Raw genomic sequence first — 25,733 nt, 5'->3', positions numbered from 1 at the left:
GCAACCACAAACACAAACACAAACACAAACACAAACACAAACGTAAATGTTCCGTGTTAAAAATAGCAATAAGGCCATCTTTTTTTTTTCTCCCTTAAAACCTGTATTGCTCCAAACAAGGACCTACCATGATCACAATACGAGCCGTATTGGCCTGCGGGACATCGTATACATTCTCCATCTACTTCATTACACATATTGTATAAGCAATTTGTGCTACATTGCAGTTCACAGCCTGGGCCATAGGTAAACATTTCGCAGTCTATAAAAGTAAACACATTTAAGTTATCACAGTAAATATGTAAATATAAAATATGTACTATGAAGCGATTAAAATATTTGCCTAAAACTAGCATAATCAAGAGATTACAATTCTGCCTGATGCCTAGGAAAAGCGTGCTTCTTACGCAATTATAATCCTTAGATTAGTGATAGTAAAAGTGCAAGCATAAACAATATAAAACAAGTGTAATCAACACATTATGATACTTGCCTATGTCAAACAGAATTTGTAAATATAAAACTAGTATAATCTAATATAAGGTGCTCGTAAATATGTAAATATAAAACTAGTATAATCTACGATATAGTGCTAGTAAATATATAAATATAAAACTAGTATTATCTACGATAAAGTGCTAGTAAATATATAAATATAAAACTAGTATTATCTACGATAAAGTGCTAGTACATATGTAAATATAAAACTAGTATAATCTAAGATAAAGTGCTAGTAAATATATAAATGTAAAACTAGTATCATCTACGATAAAGTGCTAGTAAATATATAAATGTAAAACTAGTATAATCTACGATAAAGTGCTAGTCAATATTTAAATATAAAACTGGTATAATCTACGATATAGTGCTAGTAAATATATAAATATAAAACTAGTATTATCTACGATAAAGTGCTAGTAAATATGTAAATATAAAACTAGTATAATCTACGATAAAGTGCTAGTAAATATATAAATGTAAAACTAGTATAATCTACGATAAAGTGCTAGTCAATATTTAAATATAAAACTGGTATAATCTACGATATAGTGCTAGTAAATATGTAAATGTAAAACTAGTATCATCTACGATAAAGTGCTAGTAAATATATAAATATAAAACTAGTATAATCTACAATAAAGTGCTAGTAAATATGTAAATGTAAAACTAGTATCATCTACGATAAAGTGCTAGTAAATATATAAATATAAAACTAGTATAATCTACAATAAAGTGCTAGTAAATATGTAAATGTAAAACTAGTATCATCTACGATAAAGTGCTAGTAAATATATAAATGTAAAACTAGTATCATCTACGATAAAGTGCTAGTAAATATATAAATATAAAACTAGTATAATCTACGATAAAGTGCTAGTAAATATATAAATGTAAAACTAGTATCATCTACGATAAAGTGCTAGTAAATATATAAATATAAAACTAGTATAATCTACGATAAAGTGCTAGTAAATATATAAATGTAAAACTAGTATCATCTACGATAAAGTGCTAGTAAATATATAAATATAAAACTAGTATAATCTACGATAAAGTGCTAGTAAATATATAAATGTAAAACTAGTATCATCTACGATAAAGTGCTAGTAAATATATAAATATAAAACTAGTATAATCTACGATAAAGTGCTAGTAAATATATAAATGTAAAACTAGTATCATCTACGATAAAGTGCTAGTAAATATATAAATATAAAACTAGTATAATCTACGATAAAGTGCTAGTAAATATATAAATGTAAAACTAGTATCATCTACGATAAAGTGCTAGTAAATCTATAAATATAAAACTAGTATAATCTACGATAAAGTGCTAGTAAATATATAAATGTAAAACTAGTATCATCTACGATAAAGTGCTAGTAAATATATAAATATAAAACTAGTATTATCTACGATAAAGTGCTAGTAAATATATAAATGTAAAACTAGTATCATCTACGATAAAGTGCTAGTAAATATATAAATATAAAACTAGTATAATCTACGATAAAGTGCTAGTAAATATATAAATGTAAAACTAGTATCATCTACGATAAAGTGCTAGTAAATATATAAATGTAAAACTAGTATCATCTACGATAAAGTGCTAGTAAATATATAAATACAAAACTAGTATAGTCTACGATAAAGTGCTAGTAAATATATAAATATAAAACTAGTATTATCTACGATAAAGTGCTAGTAAATATATAAATATAAAACTAGTATAATCTACGATAAAGTGCTAGTCAATATGTAAATATAAAACTAGTATAATCTACGATAAAGTGCTAGTCAATATGTAAATATAAAACTAGTATTATCTACGATAAAGTGCTAGTAAATATATAAATATAAAACTAGTATCATCTCCGATAAAGTGCTAGTAAATATATAAATATAAAACTAGTATAATCTACGATAAAGTGCTAGTAAATATATAAATGTAAAACTAGTATCATCTACGATAAAGTGCTAGTAAATATATAAATATAAAACTAGTATAATCTACGATAAAGTGCTAGTAAATATATAAATGTAAAACTAGTATCATCTACGATAAAGTGCTAGTAAATATATAAATATAAAACTAGTATAATCTACGATAAAGTGCTAGTAAATATATAAATGTAAAACTAGTATCATCTACGATAAAGTGCTAGTAAATATATAAATACAAAACTAGTATAGTCTACGATAAAGTGCTAGTAAATATATAAATATAAAACTAGTATTATCTACGATAAAGTGCTAGTAAATATATAAATATAAAACTAGTATAATCTACGATAAAGTGCTAGTCAATATGTAAATATAAAACTAGTATAATCTACGATAAAGTGCTAGTCAATATGTAAATATAAAACTAGTATAATCTACGATAAAGTGCTAGTAAATATATAAATATAAAACTAGTATCATCTACGATAAAGTGCTAGTAAATATATAAATATAAAACTAGTATACTCTACGATAAAGTGCTAGTAAATGGGTAAATATAAAACTTACCCTCTTCACAAAAGTCTCCATGCATACCGGCCGGACACGTTGGACACCTTCCTGTGAGGCCGTCACAGTTCTGGCATATACTGCTACAGTTTTCGTCACAATTAATGCCGTAAGTTCCGGCCGGACATTCTGGAAACATGTTTCATTTATATTAAAATGTCCGGGTCGTCATTTCCTGACTCGCAGTTTATAAATAGTTTTCAACATTCTTTTTTAAGACAATCTTTCGACAATCGTAAAATGTTTAGACAATCTTGAAACAGTTCAAAATGTGTTTATAAAATCTTCAAAAAATTCGAAAAGTATGTTTATAGAGTCTCGAAAGTATAAAATACGTTTTTTAATTCGTGTGACAGTGTTTATACATATAGGCTAGATCTATATCTTTATATATCTTTATATATCTTTATATATATATATATATATATATATATATATATATATATATATATATATATATATATATATATATATATATATATATATATATATATGTATATATGATATCTAGAATGGTTTAAAATATTTCCATATAATTTATGATATTCGTAACCAACCAGTTTTCTTACCGCTCGCCATGCATTCTTCTTCAGTATTTATATCGTGATTTTATTTAATTATGTCAAAAAAAAATATACATATGATTTTATGTGTATATTATTACACGCATGAAAAATAGCTCATTTGCAGCTTGTAATTATTATTATAAATTTCTAGACTCTAATAGCATATTTAAATAATGGATATATATTTTTTTACTTTAAAAATGTATAACATTTAAGTATAGAACTACAAAATTAACAAGTACTAATCATAAAACTATTTGTGGGAGTTCCCATGCAACCTAATAGAGGCATAAGTAAAAACCTGAATATGGTTTGTTGGAGTAAGTATATTATTCGAAGCTTATGAACCAAAAGAACAGACAACGATGCAAATCTGAATAGATTCACACATACCCACAATTGACGGTATTTGGATGTATGGTAATTTCATGTATCTTCTGACTGATTCTGAAAATTACGATGATAATTTCATGTACACAAATTAAAACAAAGATATATTTAAGTAACCTGTGGTAGATACAGCTGTTTCCTTGACCTTGGTGAACATACAGACAGTTTTGTCAGTTCCCTAGCTCGGTATATGTAGGGATATTTGTTTTAATCTCCAGTATATATAGGGATAGTCTGGTAAGGAACATGACATTCGTATATTTGAGGATGATTTTGTCAGTTCCCTGGCCAGTATAACCCTAACCCCAGTATATATCGGGATAGTTTTTTAGGTTTTACCTCAGCAAATGTCGGGATAGTTTTTAGGTTTTGCCTCAGTATATATCGGGATAGTTTTTTAGGTTTTACCTCAGCAAATGTCGGGATAGTTTTTAGGTTCTACCTCAGTAAATGTCGGGACAGTCTTTTGGGTTCTATCTTAGTTAATGTCTGGATAGTTTTTAGGTTCTACCTCAGCAAATGTCAGGATAGTTTTTAGGTTCTACCTCAGTAAATGACGGGACAGTCTTTTAAGTTCTACCTCAGTATATTTCAGGATAGTTTTTCAGTTGTACGCGAGATGCCGAAACTATTCCTGAAAAGTGAACTAAGCACAAGGGGTATAGGGTATCAACTTAAAAAAAAAATTCCCACACACCTAGAGGCAATATATATATATATATATATATATATATATATATATATATATATATATATATATATATATATATATATTATTTATTTAAATGTATGTATGTATATAAATATTACATTATAATCGTCAAAACTACAGTGTCAGTCAGTTGCAATGAGGTAACGCTCTTCTCCTAACATAGGATTCAAATACAACTGACCATGTTTACATGTACTGGAAACCTTAGGATCACAGGCCGGGCCACACTGCTCAGAAATTGCACAATCTTTACTGTCCTTTTGGCAAGTGCATGTGTACTCACACTCCGACCCATATCGTGACTTCGGACATATGAAATCTGGGAGACAAGACATCTAGTTTTATTGCACAAGTCGTTTTATTTCAGCGCACTAAAAAGCAAATTTATTTTTTTTTCTTCTTTTTTTTTTTGATTATAATAGTGACTACACGACCCAGTTTTCAGTTAGGAAACGGTCAAATGGGCTGCACTGCACTACACAAACCAATCTCCCATCATGCCCACCCTAACTAGTTTAACTCATTTAACCCTAAAAGAATTCCTGATCTTTGACTTAAGCTCCCGTCCAATTTCTTTGGGACTTCCATGCGGGATATGACGTTTTATGGACGCTTGCATTAAGGGAGATAACATTCTTAGTACAATATGACTATACAGATAAAATTGTAAATAAATAGAATAAGATTGAGTAGAAAAAATAATAGCGCGCAAAATGAGCGTATAATTTTTGAGCAGAATTGAGTCTTGTAATCGTGCAAAAAAAATCGAGATTTTTACAAATCTCGACGTTTTACACCTCGCTGATACACAAAAACTTAATTTTGCAATCTTGTCCGAATGTCTGTGTGTCTGTCTGTGTGTGTCTGTCTGTATGTAAACACGATAACTTGAGTACCGTAACAGCTAGGTTGATGAAATTTCATATATAAGTATTTTATCAAAATCGTAGATCCTGATCATCTTTGAGCGATTTCCGATAACGGGAAGTGGTACTTTTTCTACTTTGAATTTTTCAAAAGCCTATGACTTGAGTACTCTTTAAGATAGATAAATGAAGTTTCGCATGTAAGTATAAGATCTAATTCTCTACCTTCTGTCAAATTTTGAGTAATTTCCGTTGACCGGAAGTACTAATTTACGCTATTTCCGATTTCTCAAAAAGCGCATATAAATTTATAAAGTACAAATAATATACCGCACTATTATGCACATATTATTAGGCGTTCTCTCGGTGTGCAATTCTTTTATTTTACGAGATTCTATTCTATTATAAAAAGTTTAAGTAATTAAAAATGGATTACAAATATTGTCTATGTCCTGAGTTGCCATCCCTCGTAGTTTTTTTTTTTTAGAATATTCGAGAAAAATTAGGGGAGATCACAAGCGGTTTATTTTGTTACAGTGTCATCGAATCTTGAAATTTGAAACGAATTAGTATGGTTAAAGTGACATCTTTGGACTGATCGAAAATACCGTCATACGCTATTTCCGGTCACCGGAAATTACTCACATTTTTTAAATAAAATTAGGAGAGTATTTTTTTATATTTTTTTTACTAAATTACTTCAATATAACTGAAACATTAGTAAATGTATCGTGTTTACAGACATACATACAAACGGACAGGACGGTTAATCTACGTTTTTTCCGGCTGCGGAAGGTTATAAAACGTCAACCTTTGTCAGAATCTTAATATAGATTTTGCGTACGATTACAATGCGTCCTATGTATATCGTATACGTTTAAGTTGGCTGTGTAAATATTTTCGCTATACTCTTTATACAAGAAAGTAAAAGTTTAAGTATTAAGAAACTATTTTTTTTTTAAATTCTACAGCCCTGAAAGTGCCGTCGTCATACTGTCATACAAAAATATACACGTAAGTTTAGGGGAGATAACTCCCACTTTATTAGCTGTTTAATTGACATATACGGTCCGTGCAAGTAAGTTGTGTGCATGTAGTGCTTTATCGTATCGAGCCCGACTCTGCTGGGGTGGTTTGTTTTAAATTTTATCACGTTTTCAAATTATGTTGTATTTTGTGATTCTTTTATTGCTGTGCTCTTTATTTAGTAAATTGTGATTTTTATTTTTGTGTGTTCATGCTGTGTTTCATGTCGTGCCTTTTTTGTGGGTTATGTTGTTTGTTTTTTTCCGTGTTCGTTTATGTTTTGGTATTCCCTATTTTACTATTTTATATTGTGCATTCAATATGACCACATATCCGCCATTTGTCACACAATAGGTATACTAAACACAATCATCAGACAAGACACAGTGGTTTACTCGCCTCCAATAACCTCCACTTCACAAAAGTGGATCTTTATGTCTTCGAGGACACGGATATTCAAGTCAGAAATCGGTGGTCGGAAACCCAAGAATTCCGACACGTACACACCATCAACTTCGGTGAAAAGGATTTCGTCATAAGCTTCCCAGTCCGAGCCTATCTTGTAGTTGACTTCAAACGTTGGGACATCGTTTCCTACGAGAGTCGAAATAAAACCTACAATATTACTATGTGTTTTCTAAAGTAGGCTGGGTTATGCTGCGCAGTTTCCTACTCCAACTCTATAGCTTTTTCTTCTGGTGGGTGTTACGGTCAGCCGTAACTGTAAATCACTACACCCTATACCAATCTAAATCAAGGCACTGCACTCGTCTTTATTTGCCTGACTATACACAAGGGAAAATTCTTGAAAAAAAAAAGAATTTTATATTTTAATAAGCAACACAAATCTAGGCATTAAAAAAAATCATAAAAAAACGTTTTAATAACAAGCTTTTATGTAATAATGCACTAAAAAGTAGAAAATAAATTATAGACTACTATTTAAATAACTATAAAGAAAAGCGTGGGTCACTTTAGTATGTATTGGATACCTTTACTAATGTTAAGGAAGACACCCACGCTTTTCTTTATAGTTATTTAAATAGTAGTCTATAATTTATTTTCTACTTTTTAGTGCATTATTACATAAAAGCTTGTTATTAAAACGTTTTTTATGAACTTTTTTTCCAGTACTTTACACGTTTTATTTACAATAGAGTTACATGACTAAAAACCATTGCGCGCCTACTGAACGTGATGGCGCAGCCATTGAACGTGATGGCGCAGCTATTAAACGTGATGACGCGTGTGGTGTGGTTGGATAGACATGCCTACTAATTCGGTCCAAATTTTAATTAATTCATAAAAAAATAATTAGGCATCCAATTAAGTCAAATTTAATTTCAGATTGCATTGTCTTCATGTCTTGACCCACGTGCCAAATGTGAATCGTATCTGTCAAGTAGAAGTGTCCGAATTTTCACTCCAGCGTTTCGATCTAGACAGACTGACGACTGACGATTGACGACAGAGGAAGCGAGTTAAATAAAAGCTTGTAAAAAAAGGAATGTGTTTATAATTTGAAAATGTAACTTTTATTCTTAAAAAAAAATTACTTTAAATAAAAACAGTTTTTTTTATAAAAATTCTAAATAAAATTTATAACCAATGTACGACACTACTTCACATTAAATTATATAAATAAAAAAACACACGATTACATATAACGAATTTAGTAATAAATAAAAACAGTAGTCCACAGCATGCTGCTAATTTTTCACGTTTTAGCACACAAACACGATTGACATACACACATATACGATTCACTCTCTAACAGGAAAATATTGTAACCTAAAACCCATTTATAAATTGACAGATTGTGCGAAATCACTCAAAGATTATCCACTGTATATCGATTAGTGTGGTCGTTTACAATTCTAGCTACTCGAACTTCTCGAGCAATAGTGTAACATGGGAGCCAGACGTTTTCCCTAAAGACACTTGCCCGAATGCCGTTTGCCCGAATACCGTTTGCCCGAAAGCCGATTTCCCGAATGGACACTTGCCCGAATGCGACAAACGCCCGAATGGACACCTGCCCGAATGCGACAAATGCCCGAATGGACACTTGCCCGAATGCGACAAATGCCTGAATGGACTCTTGCCCGAATGCGACAAATGCCCGAATGGACACTTGCCCGAATGAGACAAATGCCCGAATGGACACTTGCCCGAATGCGACAAATGCCCGAATGGACACTTGCCCGAATGCGACAAATCATCCTTAAGAACCTATGCTCTTTTTGAGAGAATAGACCCCCAAACTTTCCTTACCCACACTTTTTATATCCTACCTAACATTAAACTTTCCTGCTTTTACTTCCCTATAAATGTTTCCTATGCTACAGAATTGTATGTACTATTTTTGTTTATATTCTTTAATCTCAATATAACTAAAATAGACTATAGTTTGAAGGGCAACGGAAACGTAAATAAAAGGGACGCCTCCTCAAATAGACGCTAATACTCAAATAGATCATAGGCAAACATGGGAATGTTCATCCCCAACTAATGCATGTACGGTGTAAAGCTGGTAAAATAATTGAGTAACAATTGGTATGTCTCGAAATAAAAGAGTTCAGCTCAGAAAGTTCGCCGTAGTTTGTTTTTAACCTGGTTTTCTTCTGGTGTTATTAACGGCGACCGTTTAACATTATAGCAAGCAATATTATGTTAGCGGTGTCTTTACATTCTTTAGATTAAAGTTGAGACCACCTTGTTTAAACGACGTGGTGCAGTGGCAATATCACATTTATGACACTGTGTGCTCATTAAAACAAAAAGTACGAGTCGCGGCCACTTTGTTTTTGTCAATGTGTTAAAGAAATTGACATTCTTTTTTTTTTTTTAAATGAAATGAAATATTTGGGATTTTTAAAAAGTTTTATGGAGGGAAAACAATATTTTGTAAGTTCTTAATTTTCAAAAATAAAAATAAAGTTAAACTTTTAAAAAATATAAATAAATTTATATTTTGTTAACTTAAAACGCCTATAATCAAAATGTTCAATACAAATATATTAAGAATTTATCCTTGGCTTAACAAATTTTTAGCATTTGCATTCGGGCAAATGACACCCCCCCCTATCCTGGGCCCCATTGAATGAGATATCGCTGTATAAGATGAAGTTATTATATAGAGCGATGGCTAACTATTTTTCTTGTGAAAGATGATATGACATGCACGGGTTATCTCACCTTTGACGCTGTATATCACGATGTTATTTTTAGAAGAGGGGTAAGTTAAGGAACGTCTCCAGATACAAGGGTTATCTTACCTTTGACGCTGTATATCACGATGTTATTTATAGAAGAGGGGTAAGTTAAGGAACGTCTCCAGATACAAGGGTTATCTTACCTTTGACGCTGTATATCACGATGTTATTTATAGAAGAGGGGTAAGTTAAGGAACGTCTCCAGATACAAGTGTTATCTTACCTTTGACGCTGTATATCACGATGTTATTTATAGAAGAGGGGTAAGTTAAGGAACGTCTCCAGATACAAGGGTTATCTTACCTTTGACGCTGTATATCACGATGTTATTTATAGAAGAGGGGTAAGTTAAGGAACGTCTCCAGATACAAGGGTTATCTTACCTTTGACGCTGTATATCACGATGTTATTTATAGAAGAGGGGTAAGTTAAGGAACGTCTCCAGATACAAGGGTTATCTTACCTTTGACGCTGTATATCACGATGTTATTTATAGAAGAGGGGTAAGTTAAGGAACGTCTCCAGATACAAGGGTTATCTTACCTTTGACGCTGTATATCACGATGTTATTTATAGAAGAGGGGTAAGTTAAGGAAAGGCTCCAGACATTAGTGAGGAAACAATTAGCATTGCTGGTTCGATCCCCATCCACGGTGCTAGAGTTCTCTGTCTGCTGCTTGAGAGCCAGGTTTCTTCCTATATGGAATAAACAAGTTCTAGAAGAAACGTTTGGATGAAACTAAAGATCAAAATAGGGTGTAATTGTATGTTTTTTTAATATTTTATGCTTATCAATAAAAAAAAGATATATAAATAGCCTAATTGATTTTTTTTTTAAAGGAACAAAATAAAAGTAAAAAGAGTTAGTAAAAGGAAAATGAAAGCTAAATAAAATTAACTGAATTCAATACGAATCCTAAAAAATTTCGACGTTAAATAAAGCAATTTAAAAATCCATGCTCGATTTAAGGCTGTGAAAGTTGACCAAAACATAAATTAGTTGGAGGTAAGTGAGTGATCATCACATATTCTCAGTAACAAAAACTACAATGTAAATGTTAACTGATTTCTCAGCAGAAATTTCAGTTAACGTAATGTTATATCGTATAGTTTGTTATCGTTTAACAAAATTAACAAACCAATCAAGAAGTTACTGAAAAAAAAATACCGTCATTTCATAGTAACGACCATGGTTTATATAAATTAACTTTAAATTAATCAAACGTTTAAATTATGTACACAGAAATTTTGACTGACCTCGACTCATATACATCTTGCAGACGGCTGCTGTGCCGAAATTAGAAAATATATACATATCTCGTATATCGAGGAATGGTTCGCAGAAGTAGTCAAATGTTTTAGAGTCCACGAACGAAATGTAATAGTTTTTGCAATCTATGAAATTCCTCATCGCTTGGTCTCGGAAATAGATGCTAACATAGGCCGGAATCAAATCTAAATAGAATAAAAACATTGAATGTTTTATTAATTCAGCGTGGCTGGTTGGAAGATTTAAAAGCGGGAGTGATCGCCCCTCTACCTCTCCTTGGATTCAAGCGGAATGGCCAGATAGAATAAAACAATTCAAGTTAGCAGTTAAAGTAATTGTTTTCCATGATAAAAATAAACTATAGTGATTTACGGTGTATAGCGTAATACTAGGCATGCTGCCCAGCTTCGCTTAGGCTTTCGAAAACATTGAGAATTTGAATGCTTAATTAATTCGCCCATATAAGGCGCCGGTCAGTCGAGGTCAGTTTTGACCCCCTCATCGTAGACTTTTCGGCCAACCGGCCCCCGTGTTCTGTCGCCCCAAGGCAAGATCCTGCCAAATTTGAAGCGCCTGCGGCGCCGGGAAGTGCCCTATCGGGCACCCGACAACTTAGCTTTATACATTATCTAGATCAAGATCTAGAATCTCTAGAACTATATGATCTAGAATCTCTAGATCTAGATGATCTAGAATATCTAGATCTATATCAATATCTAGATCTAGAATCTCTAGATCTAGAATCCAAATAGATAAAATAATTTTTTTAAGTTTAGGCTGAGAAAATAGTATTGTATAGGCTACATTTCATAGCGTACATAGCTCTAAATCATATTTGAATGAAATAGTTCATTTATTTTTATTCTAAACTCGGAAGATGACGTCATCAGTTTCGTACTCTTTTTTTAGTGTAAACAATAAGCGACGTCATTGTTAAATGCGTTCTTGTCCCAAGTTTATACACTTTTCCGGTTGCATAAATAATACTGTTTCTCTACATTCGAATACGCCTTTATTTTTTAAATTTTTCTTCTTTAAATAAAATTGTGGTTATACATTTAAAACATCTAACATATTATTTTCAACAAAAGTCCGTATAAAGGTATCCATATATCGCTGCCGATTCTGACGTGATGTCCGGCGAAAATATTTTGCGGACATACAGAGAGAGAGAAGAGCGCACATGGGCCATTATATATTAGGATTGTATTTATTTTAAATAATAGAACATACCCAATCATCACAACAACCTGATTCTACTAATCCAAATTAAATGTAAAGGTGTTTGCTAAATTACTAGTTGTTATTGCTTAGACTTTTTTATGTCACGGTGCGTTGTCATCGTGTCTTGACCTGCGTGAAAAGTTTAGAAGAAATCGATCCGGTAGAAGTAATCTTTTTTTTTAAGAATTTGGAAACAGCGTGAAGTAATACTTTCATTTAACGGAAATCATTTAAAATTTGATAAGATCAAGGGAATAAGATATAATACTATGTTTTAAATTTCGTCCATATAACAGAAACAGAACTCACGTCGTCAGTATAGTAGAACACAAAAATAAAGTAAGGTATGACTACCTTATATTGTTGGTCACCAAAAATTAAAATTAATCCAAGTATAATATCTTTTACTTACATACGAAATTTCCTCTAACTAACTGGAACAATGCTCACGTTATAGTCTCCAAATACAAATAGAGTAAAATATCATTACCAGTTAAGGGAAATCGTTCAAAATTTGACGGAAAAAATGCACAAGCAATGTTAAATTTCAAACACTAAACATAGACGGTACTAAAGTTGTTTTTTGTACACAGACAGAATTCCATAGTTTCCCGACCCGACAACGTGTAAACCGCCAAATTTCGGATCAAACTTGAAATATTGAAAAATAAAACTGCGAATACTTACAAATTTACATGTGATTTTTGAGAAAGATTACAATACTTCCTCTATACTCTCTCTCTCTCTCTCTCTCTCTCTCTCTCTCTCTATATATATATATATATATATATATATATATATATATATATATATATATATATATATATATATATATATATATATATATATATATATATACATATATATATATATATCCAGATAGATTAGGAGCATTATTTTCTTCCCATAAATTACTCTGGCACATTCCCCCTGATTATTGAATTCCTAAACAAAATAGCTCTCCACCCCCCCCTCCCCTTCCTTTACCCGCATAAAACATGTAATTTTTTTTTTCAACCAATTCCAAATTTACAAAGTCAAATAAAACTTTAGGTTCACAATTTCCGTGAAAGCACATACAGATTAAGAAGTATTTCAAGTCTTCATAATTACCTTCAAAAGTGAACCTAGCCCACATAAAGTAATATGTGAGAAACTTGTTGGACTCTTTCTGTTTGAAGTCACATCTCCCATCGTCGGTGTATTGTTTTTGGTGTAGAGGAAGGTCGGAATCCACTGTTACAATATATTATTTATTTATTATTTTAATATTAGAATATATTAGAATATATTATTTTTTTTTAATATGAAAATATATATTTTATTTATTTATTATTTTAATATTAGAATATATTATTTATTTATTATTTTAATGTTAGCATATATTATTTATTTATTATTTTAATGTTAGCATATATTATTTATTTATTATTTTAATGTTAGCATATATTATTTATTTATTATTTTAATGTTAGCATATATTATTGATTTATTATTTTAATATTAGAATATGTTATTTATTTATTATTTTAATGTTAGCATTTATTTATTATTTTAATAACCACAGTGCTATTATGAGCGAATTATTAAAATTTAAGACCATTGATTTGGAAAAAATCTCACTGTTATATATAGGTCAATGTTCTGTACAAAGCTTTAAAGTAATGTTATGCATATTGTATAAAGTTTACCTTTCAAACCTGTCGGTCTATGAGGTAAGTGAAGTAGAGTTCTCTTGTTTCTGTGACCTCGGCATATACCCAGCAGCCTTTACTTTCCCTAACGTGTGTTATGTTAACATCAGCTGACTTGAAACCGGATTTGAACTCGAGACTTACCAGTTAGCAGTCCAGCTCTCTACCGCTAGACCACACCGTCCCATATGCACATTGTATGCTTACATAATTTCCTTACTTAACAATCGCTTTTTAGAGACAATACATTTTTAGATCAGGATAATCGTTGCAACGTTTTTCAACAAAATTATTTAAATGTTGTTAAACTGTCTATTCTACTTGAATCTACTTTACCATACTGGCACTTGTGGCCAAAGTAGCCATCAGCACAGCCGTCTAGACACACCCCTCTGTCGTTGCAATCCGTGTTCGTCTTGCAGTGGCACTTAAACTCACACCTAGAGCCGAACCAGCCGCTTTCACAACCTGTTAGGGGTGGGGGTGGGGGTGGGGGTGGGGGTGGGGGTGGGGGTGAGGGTGAGGTGGGGGTGGGGGAGGGTCAGAGACGACTTAAAGGCTTTAAACAAAATCAGATATGGGGTCGTCCATAAACGACGTCGCACTCTTATGGGAGGAGGGGGGTTTTGTTACGATGTGTGATGTGTGATGAGGGGGAGGGGGGGGGGGGTCCAGATGGTGCGACGTCACACTTTTGCATTATAAAAAAAACAATGTTAGAAAACGAATTTTAGCTGTTGTTTCGCGTTTTAGAAAACTGTTTTAATAAACTGTAATAGGAAGTGATTAAAACAGAGGCGTAGCGAGGGGGGGGGGTGTGCGGACCGCACCGAGTGAAACCATTTAGGGGGGTGACACCAAGGCCAAAAATACCAAAATATATATAGAATAATTTGAGGGGGGGGGGGGGTTGCAAATCGAAGGTTTGAGGGGAGGTACAAATTGAAAGTTTGAGGGGGGAGAGTGCAAATCGAAAATGTGTCCCAGGGAGGGTCGCTACGCCTTTAGGGGGGGGGGGGTGACACCATTAAGTGCCGCACCGGGTGACACCCGACCTCGGTACGCCACTGGATTAAAATACTCTATTTTGACAGAGTTAAGACAAGATTTTAGAAAAAAATATCGATGTTTTAAAAAAAATTCAATTGCAATTTTTAGGGGGGTTTATAGGCTGAGGTGTGACGTGATTTTAGGGGGGGGGGTCTGGCTTTTTGTGACGACGTGTGGCGGAGGGGAGGGGGGGTAAAAATCATCAAAAAAAGCATGACGTCATTTATAGATGACTCTATGTATCAAGGGGATTATGAGATAAGCTTTAAATCAAGTTCCCACACTTCATCGTTTTATACTTTTGTTTTAAAATAGCCTCTCTAATCGCTCTAATAAACAGTAAAAAAAATCTTAACGCACCCCAGTCCCTCACGTCTATTGCATCCTTACTGTACGATTCCTTACAATGCACATATTTATTTTAACTTACATAGAGCCGATACCGATAAGGAGACTGCGACAAAGATTGTCAACTTGATACTAGCGAATGCCATTTGTGAGTGTTGATTTGGAAACCAACCTGAAAGTTTATATAAGATTGTCACATATCGTATATAAAGTTCCATTTTCGATACTCACGATCCATGGGGCCATTGTAGTGTAGTGTACCTGTTTCTGAAACCTAGAGTAGAGGGTTTGTGGTCAGCACCATGCCCAGCCGCCTTTGCTTTACCTTGTTCGATATGGGTACCCATCAAAGCTGTGTGGACATTCTACTGAGTTGAACCCGGAATTTTTATTTTGCTAATTTTTTAAAAACTTTACTTAAAGTTTTAGAGGTTATGTATTAGGGATTAGGGTTAAGTTTAGTGTTAGGCATTAAGGTAGGCTTAGGTTAGGTATTACGTTAGGGTTAGGGATTAGGTTTCAGGTTTGGTGATATTGTTAGGGTTAAACATTAGGGTAGGTTTATGGCTAGGCATTAGGGTAGGTTTAGGGTTAGGCATTATGGTAGGTTTAGGATTAGGCATTACGGTTAGACATTAGGGTTAGGTTTAGGGTTTAGGCATTAGGGTTAGACACTAGAGTTAGGTTCAGGGATAGTGATAAGGTTAGCAGATCTAGAAAAATAAGTTCCACATAGCAGGACATATTGCATAATAGGGAAATTTTAGAATCACAGAAAATGTTTCGCTCTGTTTGTTGAGAGTACGAACAGTCTTCAGGGGGCTGATTGTTGTGCAGGGCGAATAGCCGCAGCATGTACAATTGTACACGGAGATAAACAATCAAAACATGTCTCTAATTAACAGAGTGCAAGTAAATGTATCTAATTAACAGAGTGCAAGTAAATGTATCTAATAAACAGAGTGCAAGTAAATGTATCTAATTAACAGAGTGCAAGTAAATGTATCTAATTAACAGAGTACAAGTAAATGTATCTAATTAACAGAGTGCAAGTAAATGTCTCTAATTAACAGAGTACAAGTAAATGTATCTAATTAACAGAGTGCAAGTTAATGTCTCTAATTAACAGAGTACAAGTAAATGTATCTAATTAACAGAGTACAAGTAAATGTATCTAATTAACAGAGTGCAAGTAAATGTATCTAATTAACAGAGTGCAAGTAAATGTATCTAATTAACAGAGTACAAGTAAATGTATCTAATTAACAGAGTGCAAGTAAATGTATCTAATTAACAGAGTACAAGTAAATGTATCTAATTAACAGAGTACAAGTAAATGTATCTAATTAACAGAGTACAAGTAAATGTATCTAATTAACAGAGTACAAGTAAATGTATCTAATTAACAGAGTACAAGTAAACGTATCTAATTAACAGAGTACAAGTAAACGTATCTAATTAACAGAGTGCAAGTTAATGTCTCTAATTAACAGAGTACAAGTAAATGTATCTAATTAACAGAGTGCAAGTAAATGTCTCTAATTAACAGAGTACAAGTAAATGTATCTAATTAACAGAGTGCAAGTTAATGTCTCTAATTAACATAGTACAAGTAAATGTATCTAATTAACAGAGTACAAGTAAATGTATCTAATTAACAGAGTGCAAGTAAATGTATCTAATTAACAGAGTACAAGTAAATGTATCTAATTAACAGAGTACAAGTAAATGTATCTAATTAACAGAGTACAAGTAAATGTATCTAATTAACAGAGTACAAGTAAATGTCTCTAATTAACAGAGTACAAGTAAATGTATCTAATTAACAGAGTACAAGTAAATGTATCTAATTAACAGAGTGCAAGTAAATGTATCTAATTAACAGAGTGCAAGTAAATGTATCTAATTAACAGAGTACAAGTAAATGTATCTAATTAACAGAGTGCAAGTAAATGTATCTAATTAACAGAGTACAAGTAAATGTATCTAATTAACAGAGTACAAGTAAATGTATCTAATTAACAGAGTACAAGTAAATGTATCTAATTAACAGAGTACAAGTAAACGTATCTAATTAACAGAGTACAAGTAAACGTATCTAATTAACAGAGTGCAAGTTAATGTCTCTAATTAACAGAGTACAAGTAAATGTATCTAATTAACAGAGTGCAAGTAAATGTCTCTAATTAACAGAGTACAAGTAAATGTATCTAATTAACAGAGTGCAAGTTAATGTCTCTAATTAACATAGTACAAGTAAATGTATCTAATTAACAGAGTGCAAGTAAATGTATCTAATTAACAGAGTGCAAGTAAATGTATCTAATTAACAGAGTGCAAGTAAATGTATCTAATTAACAGAGTACAAGTAAATGTATCTAATTAACAGAGTGCAATTAAATGTATCTAATTAACAGAGTGCAAGTAAATGTATCTAATTAACAGAGTACAAGTAAACGTATCTAATTAACAGAGTGCAAGTTAATGTCTCTAATTAACAGAGTACAAGTAAATGTATCTAATTAACAGAGTGCAAGTAAATGTCTCTAATTAACAGAGTACAAGTAAATGTATCTAATTAACAGAGTGCAAGTTAATGTCTCTAATTAACATAGTACAAGTAAATGTATCTAATTAACAGAGTACAAGTAAATGTATCTAATTAACAGAGTGCAAGTAAATGTATCTAATTAACAGAGTACAAGTAAATGTATCTAATTAACAGAGTACAAGTAAATGTATCTAATTAACAGAGTACAAGTAAATGTATCTAATTAACAGAGTACAAGTAAATGTCTCTAATTAACAGAGTACAAGTAAATGTATCTAATTAACAGAGTACAAGTAAATGTATCTAATTAACAGAGTGCAAGTAAATGTATCTAATTAACAGAGTGCAAGTAAATGTATCTAATTAACAGAGTACAAGTAAATGTATCTAATTAACAGAGTGCAAGTAAATGTATCTAATTAACAGAGTACAAGTAAATGTATCTAATTAACAGAGTACAAGTAAATGTATCTAATTAACAGAGTACAAGTAAATGTATCTAATTAACAGAGTACAAGTAAACGTATCTAATTAACAGAGTACAAGTAAACGTATCTAATTAACAGAGTGCAAGTTAATGTCTCTAATTAACAGAGTACAAGTAAATGTATCTAATTAACAGAGTGCAAGTAAATGTCTCTAATTAACAGAGTACAAGTAAATGTATCTAATTAACAGAGTGCAAGTTAATGTCTCTAATTAACATAGTACAAGTAAATGTATCTAATTAACAGAGTGCAAGTAAATGTATCTAATTAACAGAGTGCAAGTAAATGTATCTAATTAACAGAGTGCAAGTAAATGTATCTAATTAACAGAGTACAAGTAAATGTATCTAATTAACAGAGTGCAATTAAATGTATCTAATTAACAGAGTGCAAGTAAATGTATCTAATTAACAGAGTGCAAGTAAAAGTATCTAATTAACAGAGTGCAAGTAAATGTATCTAATTAACAGAGTGCAAGTAAATGTATCTAATTAACAGAGTGCAAGTAAAAGTATCTAATTAACAGAGTGCAAGTAAAAGTATCTAATTAACAGAGTGTAAGTAAAAGTATCTAATTAACAGAGTGCAAGTAAATGTATCTAAATAACAGAGTACAAGTAAATGTATCTAATTAACATAGTGTAAGTAAATGTATCTAAATAATAGAGTGCAATTAAATGTATCTAATTAACAAAGTGTAAGTAAATGTATAACAAATGCCAACACCGATAATTTAAAAAAAGGCAAATGTCTCTAATATACATCCCAGCTCTGATGAGTACCTGACTCACGTTAGGGAAAAGTAAAAACAGGTAGGTGTAGTGCTAATCGCACCAACCCTTTAAATGTCGAGGTCTAATTAAAAAATTTAAAAAGCATGCATTATAAAATTAACATGGCTACAAAATATTGTCTTTTTTGTTTTTTTCGGACATTACTAAAGATTGGGAGTATGTGATGATTTTAGTATTTTCGGTAACTAAATAAAAAAATTTCAAAATAGCAAAAAAAATTGGTTTTTGCGTGTAATTGCGATATAAACAATGGCATCCTGCTATTCGATAGGCTAGCATAAATTTTATTGTAAACAAAATATGCCTGAACTAGGTCATATGGTTTTAATTTGCATTGTTATTTAAAAACTGTATCTGCTAAGTTTTGTAAACAAAAAAACTACAAAGTGGGCTGTCAGAAATCGATCACGTAGTTCCTGTACAGCCAATCAATGTTTGTCTTAAGAAAGTGAACTGCCGTGGTTATCACTTAAGCTTGATGAAAATAAATTAAAATATAGCCTTAAACATAAACTCAACAAACTATTTTTTAAATTATCTGGATTTGCAACTTTTATTACATTGGTTCTAAAAACATTGAATTTCTGAATTAATTTTAGGCTTGAGTTTTTATTTTTATTATTTTTACGGTCGCTTTGCTTGCAAAATCTAAAAATAAACTTTTTTTTCAGTGGCGTAGGCGGGGGGAGGGGGGGGGGGGGTTAGGGGGGGTCATAACCTCCCCATAGACCCCTCGGTATATATATCTATATAAAGTATGAGGGGGGGGGGTGCAAATCGAAATTCTGAGGGGGGGGGGGTGCAAATCGAAAGCTTGTCCTTGGGTAGAAATTAGACCCCCCCCCCCTTGAGACGATCCTGGCTACGCCACTGCTTTTTTTAATCTAAGTCAACAATATGATGGAAGGATTCTTGTCAACTCGATCGCCTCCATTATCGAAAATAAATAGCAGATACTTGCGCTAGTGGCTATCCTTTACTAAATTTTACTTACTATAAAGGCGAATTTAGGCACAGAGCTTTGCTTATACTTTCGTAGAAAGCATTGAAATGCTTCCACACATTTATGTTAACATCCATAGCAAGAGAAGCAAACTACTTCCTTAAATAAGTTCTAAACATTAAAAATGTATATTTCAGCCATGTTTTTGGTGTTTGTAAAAAAACAAACAAATGTGTTGCTCTACTTTACTGCGTCATTAATTTGTGCGTCATTTGGATTCGAGGTTATAGTTTTGCTATTTATGTAAGTAATGTTAAAATAGGCGAAATCCTACCGTTTTCTTATTGGGCTTGTAAGTTGTTAAAGTAGCTTACCAAGTTCTCGCTCCGGTAGTTGCCAGCTGGTGTTTTTTTTTTTTTTTCAAACCAAATGTGAATATTTTTTTTTTTTTTTTTTTTTAAAGTTATGAAATCTACTTTCGTTTTTGGAATTAAAAAAACTCCGACAATAAGTTGTTTTAAGTAAATTAAGTTTAAAAAAACACACACACACAAATATATTATATTTTATATAGATCTAGATAGATCTAGAATACAACCTGTATAATAATAATACATCTATAATCTATATAAAATATGATATTATTTATAGGCCTAAAAGATTTCAATCGTAAATCTGAAATCAAGCCTAATTTAATTAATAAATATATATAGCCTAGATCTAGAGTCTAGATTTCTAGATCTAGAATTCTATATCTAGATCTAGATCTATGACTTAAAAAAAAAACCCTCTTGAAAATTCCGACTTAGACAGTAACATACGACATACAGGATGTATTTTTAATTTTAGTCTAGAGATCTCGATTCTAGATCTAGTTTCTTTTATTTTACAGTGTAGTTGAGTGGAATTAATTACTAAATTACTAAATAGGCTATTTACTTTAAGACAGGTAGACTAGAATATGTTCAATATCAATTTATATATAGAATCTAGATTATTCTAGATCTAGCGAAGTTTAGTGTAGTCTTGTTGTAGAACTTAAGAACTAAATCTAGAGTGTAGGCAACTGTAGTAATTTAGATCTAGAATCTAGTACTGTGTGACGTCATTTTAGGGGGTGGGGGTCTGGCTTTTTGTGACGATGTGTAGGGGAAGGGGGGGGGGAGGTAAAAATCGTCAAAAAATGCGTGACGTCATTTATAGATGACCCCCATGGAGAAGATCCACACAGAAACAGTTTAAGGAAATGGGCCTAACATTCAAACAGGTAGAGGTACCAACATGATTTTAGAGATTATGTAGATATACATATATATATATATATATAGGGGGAGGCGGGGTAGAGAGAGAGAGGGTTCATCTGTAAATTGCATCACACATTTTATGATGATTTTTACCTCCCCCTCATAAAGGAGGGCAGTAAAAAGAAGAATGTATGATAGCTAGGTAATCCTAATTTATATAATCAGATTATTGTGGTAAATAAAAGTCAACATATCTAGCCTAACAAAATGCCATGAATTTAAAATATATATTATGACTTAGAGAAAGTTTGGTGAAATGGAAATATCTGCAAATTTGATTTATTGATGATGTGTAACTTGTTTATATTATTCCTTTGGAGCTGATATTAATAAAAAGTTAATGAAATTATAGAGTTTTATCCAATTGATGTTTCTAAAGCCTTGCATGAACTTAATTTAAATATATTTAGCTGCCCAGGCAAAGAACCCAATGAATTTTCCAGAATTGGCTTGTCGTTTGACCGATGGTAACAAAGAGAATCACCCAGGATCTTCGCTGATAAGAAAATCTGAAGACATACCTTATTCTTCTATATCTAAATGTGATTTGTCTAATGAAAATATTTATTCAGTGACAATTGCTAAAGATATTTTACCATTATTTCAAACATCATCTTCTGAAATGTTGTTTTCTATCTCTAAACCTTCCACAATTTCTTCAAGTTTCAAGAGATATTTTAACATCATTGCCTACTTCCCACAGTTCTTATGTTCAAAATTTGCAATTTTCTGAGAAACAAAGTAATAATAAATTTGTACCCAGTGTTTTAGTTTCAGCTCCATTAAAATTTAATAAACCAATCAATTTAAAAATTAAATGTTTCTTATCCCATATGAAAGTAGTCTGTTTTATTTAAGAAAAATCACCTTTAAAAAAATTTAATGTTTGAATGTCAATAAATTGTTGACATGGACTGGTTTGCGGGTAAGCTTTTATACTTAGTGTACAATAAAGATTCAGTTTTGATGTCAATATAGTTGCTTCTGAAAGAATTAAACTATAAACAATAGCATTTATATTAATATCTCAATGGCAGTTCAGTATACTTTCATCATTGTTTTCAAATAACAAAACAGAACTACAGTTTTAAAATTGAAAAAGAAAATGAAAAGAATTTCATAAATGGATGGTTTTTTAATTACTTAAAACAGAAGATGCATCAATACAGCATTACAATGTATATGATTAATATTTCTTTTCATGGACAATCATAAATTTAAATTATTCATTAAAAGTTAAATTCAGCTTCCTTGTGTCTAAAAATCCACATCCATGCTGTTCCATTTACCTAGAAATTAAATAAATAATATTTTTAACAACTTTCTGTAATATGAAAAAATTAATCATTGATTAAAACAGACAGCCAATATAGCAGTTGAATTAAAATTCACATGTTTCTGTGACATTTGCATGTAAAATTAGAGTGTTCAGAGGTATATACCCAGCCACCTTTAATTTCCCTATCTTGAGCCAGGTACTCATGAGAGCTGGTACTCATGAGACTTAGGACATCATACCAGGACTAAAACCAGGGATCTGAACTCTTATCTTTTAGGATAGAAATGTGAAAGCTACTGTCTGACAGTCCCACTATCAAGCCATACATATTAATACTTACAGTATATAATCTTAGTAGCAACATATTCTTTAAGAATTAGAACACTGAATCGATTTCAAACTTGGGCTTAAGCTGAAAAATGGCTTATTATAAAAAAAAAATTCAGCTCACCTTTAGTTCAAGATCAGCACCAATAGCCACAGTAAAGTGTGAGAAAATTGCTTGCCAAGTACCTAGGGAATTTAAATATAATAAATTATTAAGTTTATCCATATATTATATTAAAATAATTATTTAACTAATATGAGATATTAATATATATATATATATATATATATATATATATATATATATATATATATATATATATATATATATATATATATATTTATAAAAGGTTTAATTTATTGTAAAGGTTCAGTTTTCTATCTACTTAGCTTGTCTTAAAAACTAAAATATCTGGTTTACAGTTAACCATATCTTAACTATTACAAAACTATTAGTTTCATTTTCATTACTTGTAACTAAAAATTGTAGTCAATAGATCTAAAACTTAATTCTATTAACAGCTAACTGTAACCATACTGACTCTGACCAATTTATTAATTTTTGTACCCTGTAATTCATTAATAATTAGGCTTATACTAAAAGGCCGAAAGTTATCAATTGTAGATTTTATAGTCCCTGGTCTAGACTAACAAGACTAGCCTACAAGTCTAATAGTACTAATACACATGATCTAGTTTATAAGTTTACTACTAGGCAACTTGCTAGAAGACTAGTACTTAACCAAACTTTAACTTGCTAAAAATAAAAGGGCCTAATACAATAGTAGATGGCCTAGTAATACTTTTTTTTTACTGTGCTACTTACACTGCTTTTGGTACTATTACTATAATACTATGACTAACTAACTACTAACTAAACTAGCTTGATGGAGATCTATCATCTTGCTCTTCTAGTAGTCTACACTACTTACTACTTAGAAAAGTAGTAGCACTACTGTAACAATTTCAAACTAAATTTAATCTATATATTACTAGATCTAGATCTACTCATTGCAACACTGTAGTCTGATAAGTCTGTAAGCCCTAAATGTATCTAGACCTAGATTCTAGTCTAATTTAGTTTCAGTCTAGTTATTAGTACCTACACTCTACAATAGTCTACAGTACTCTACACTATGCTACACTCTACTACTACTCTAATCACTCTACTGGCTACTGATCTAGATCTAGTAAATAGCTAGAGTAGATCTAGTCTAGATTCTAGATATAAAAAAATTGATTTAAAATTAAAAACAGGTTAGCCTTACTAGGCATTACTAGCTCTTACTAAACTTAACTCAATAACTAGGGTAGGTTTTACCTAAACTAGATCTAATCTAGATCTAGAATCTATCTAGATCTACTACATTCTCTAGATCTAGATTTTAGATCTAGGGCCTACCATACTACCATCTGCAACTAGAATCTAGATCTAGATCTATTCTACTATCTCTATCTAGATCTAGTAATACTATCTATCTAGCCAACTACAAGCTACTTCTAATAACTAATCTAATAGCCTACTAATAGGCCTACTTCTAAAATATTAAACAGTAATCACTGAGTAATCAGTACTAGAGTCTAGTTCAGTAATCTAGCTAGATCTAGATCTAGGTCTATTAACATTAACTCATTAACATTGTTGTCTAAGTTCTAGATATCTAGATCTAATATCTAGATCTAGAATCTAGATTCGATTAATAAGTAAGTCGTAGGCTGAGTGAGACTGGAAGTCATCCTCATTTTCCTGTTGTTTTAGTTACCGTCATCCTTTTCTTAATATTTTTAATATTTTATCTAGATCACTAAAATACTAGATCTAGAATCTAGTTCTAATATATTCTAATTCATGAACTTATACTCTTAGAACTAGATTAAAGCAATGTAGATCTTAGTTGGTAGATTCTAGAATCTAGATCTAGATCTAGGTCTAGGTCTGGGAATCTTAAGTCTAGATCTAGATCTAGATCTAGATCTAGTAGCAAAGACTGAGTTGAGTCAGAGTAATGTCCCCCCTAGCCTTGGACAAACTATCAACAAAAGAAATAAAATCAATATACTTACCGCCACAAAACTTTTATATTCAAAAATGCATACACATGTGTTTGTTCCCATTCATATGAACAAAACAGCGTTGAAAGTTTTTACAGTTATTGCATTTCTGGAACGTTTGATGATTTTGAAATCTTGAAGCGGGACCTACTAACAAATAGCCGCCATGTTTTTTGTTATCAATGGGAAACCCCGTTCACAACAATTGATTTAGTTCGAAAACTTTTATCTCTCCCTGGCTAACCAGACACGAATTAACGCGAGAAAGAACGATAAACTTACAAGTTCTATACTACAGTCTACTCATAATAACCTATTTCTAATTTAAACTCTAGTCACACAATACAATTACTATTCCAAAGTTTGTAATCTTTTATCATAACACTTAACTATATTCGAAGTAAAAACTGTACATGAATTAGAATTCAATATTACAATGTATAATATTATCATGGTCCAAACATGTTTATGATATACAGAAATAGCACAACAGTGTGTTTCTGGTTATAAATTACACATGTTACAACAAAATTATGTTCTTGGATAAAAAAAAAACAATTATAATTTTTAGTGAAAACCTTTTGGAGCGAATACTAAAACAAATGACAACATCTGATGACGT

General features: G+C 31.5%; 2 protein-coding genes and 1 long non-coding RNA gene across 3 annotated transcripts in view; all 3 read right to left on the bottom strand.

Moving 5' to 3' along the window:
• LOC131931404 (cell death abnormality protein 1-like) overlaps positions 1-5,015 on the bottom strand; it is a gene marked incomplete at its 3' end in the record, with an annotated part of 5,582 nt that extends 567 nt beyond the window's left edge. Inside the window, exons 1-4 of the mRNA XM_059288212.1 lie at positions 4,862-5,015; positions 3,972-4,025; positions 3,013-3,141; positions 128-262 (exon numbers count right to left, since the gene is read on the bottom strand). Of these exons, the coding sequence (XP_059144195.1) occupies positions 128-262; positions 3,013-3,141; positions 3,972-4,025; positions 4,862-5,015 (472 nt within the window). The remainder of the gene's footprint in view (positions 1-127; positions 263-3,012; positions 3,142-3,971; positions 4,026-4,861) is intronic.
• A 5,280-nt stretch (positions 5,016-10,295) lies between these two features.
• Positions 10,296-20,341, bottom strand: LOC131931403 (uncharacterized). The gene is made up of 6 exons (XM_059288211.1): positions 20,201-20,341; positions 15,456-15,545; positions 14,312-14,443; positions 13,395-13,517; positions 11,045-11,242; positions 10,296-10,483 (listed from the first exon to the last, which is right to left on the bottom strand). Exons 2-6 carry the CDS (start codon positions 15,517-15,519, stop codon positions 10,296-10,298), a joined length of 705 nt encoding a protein of 234 aa, XP_059144194.1. The 5' UTR covers positions 15,520-15,545; positions 20,201-20,341.
• Positions 20,342-22,668: 2,327 nt separating this feature from the next.
• Positions 22,669-25,394, bottom strand: LOC131931401 (uncharacterized). The gene is made up of 3 exons (XR_009384278.1): positions 25,124-25,394; positions 23,184-23,245; positions 22,669-22,742 (listed from the first exon to the last, which is right to left on the bottom strand). It is a non-coding gene; the product is annotated as an uncharacterized LOC131931401 (long non-coding RNA).
• Between the last annotated feature and the right edge of the window lie 339 nt (positions 25,395-25,733).

Source organism: Physella acuta, unplaced genomic scaffold (assembly GCF_028476545.2).
Source record: "Physella acuta isolate Inbredline_101_S28 unplaced genomic scaffold, ASM2847654v3 ptg001959l, whole genome shotgun sequence".
Classification (NCBI taxonomy): Eukaryota; Metazoa; Mollusca; class Gastropoda; family Physidae; genus Physella; species Physella acuta.
This window is presented reverse-complemented; position numbering and strand designations above follow the sequence as displayed.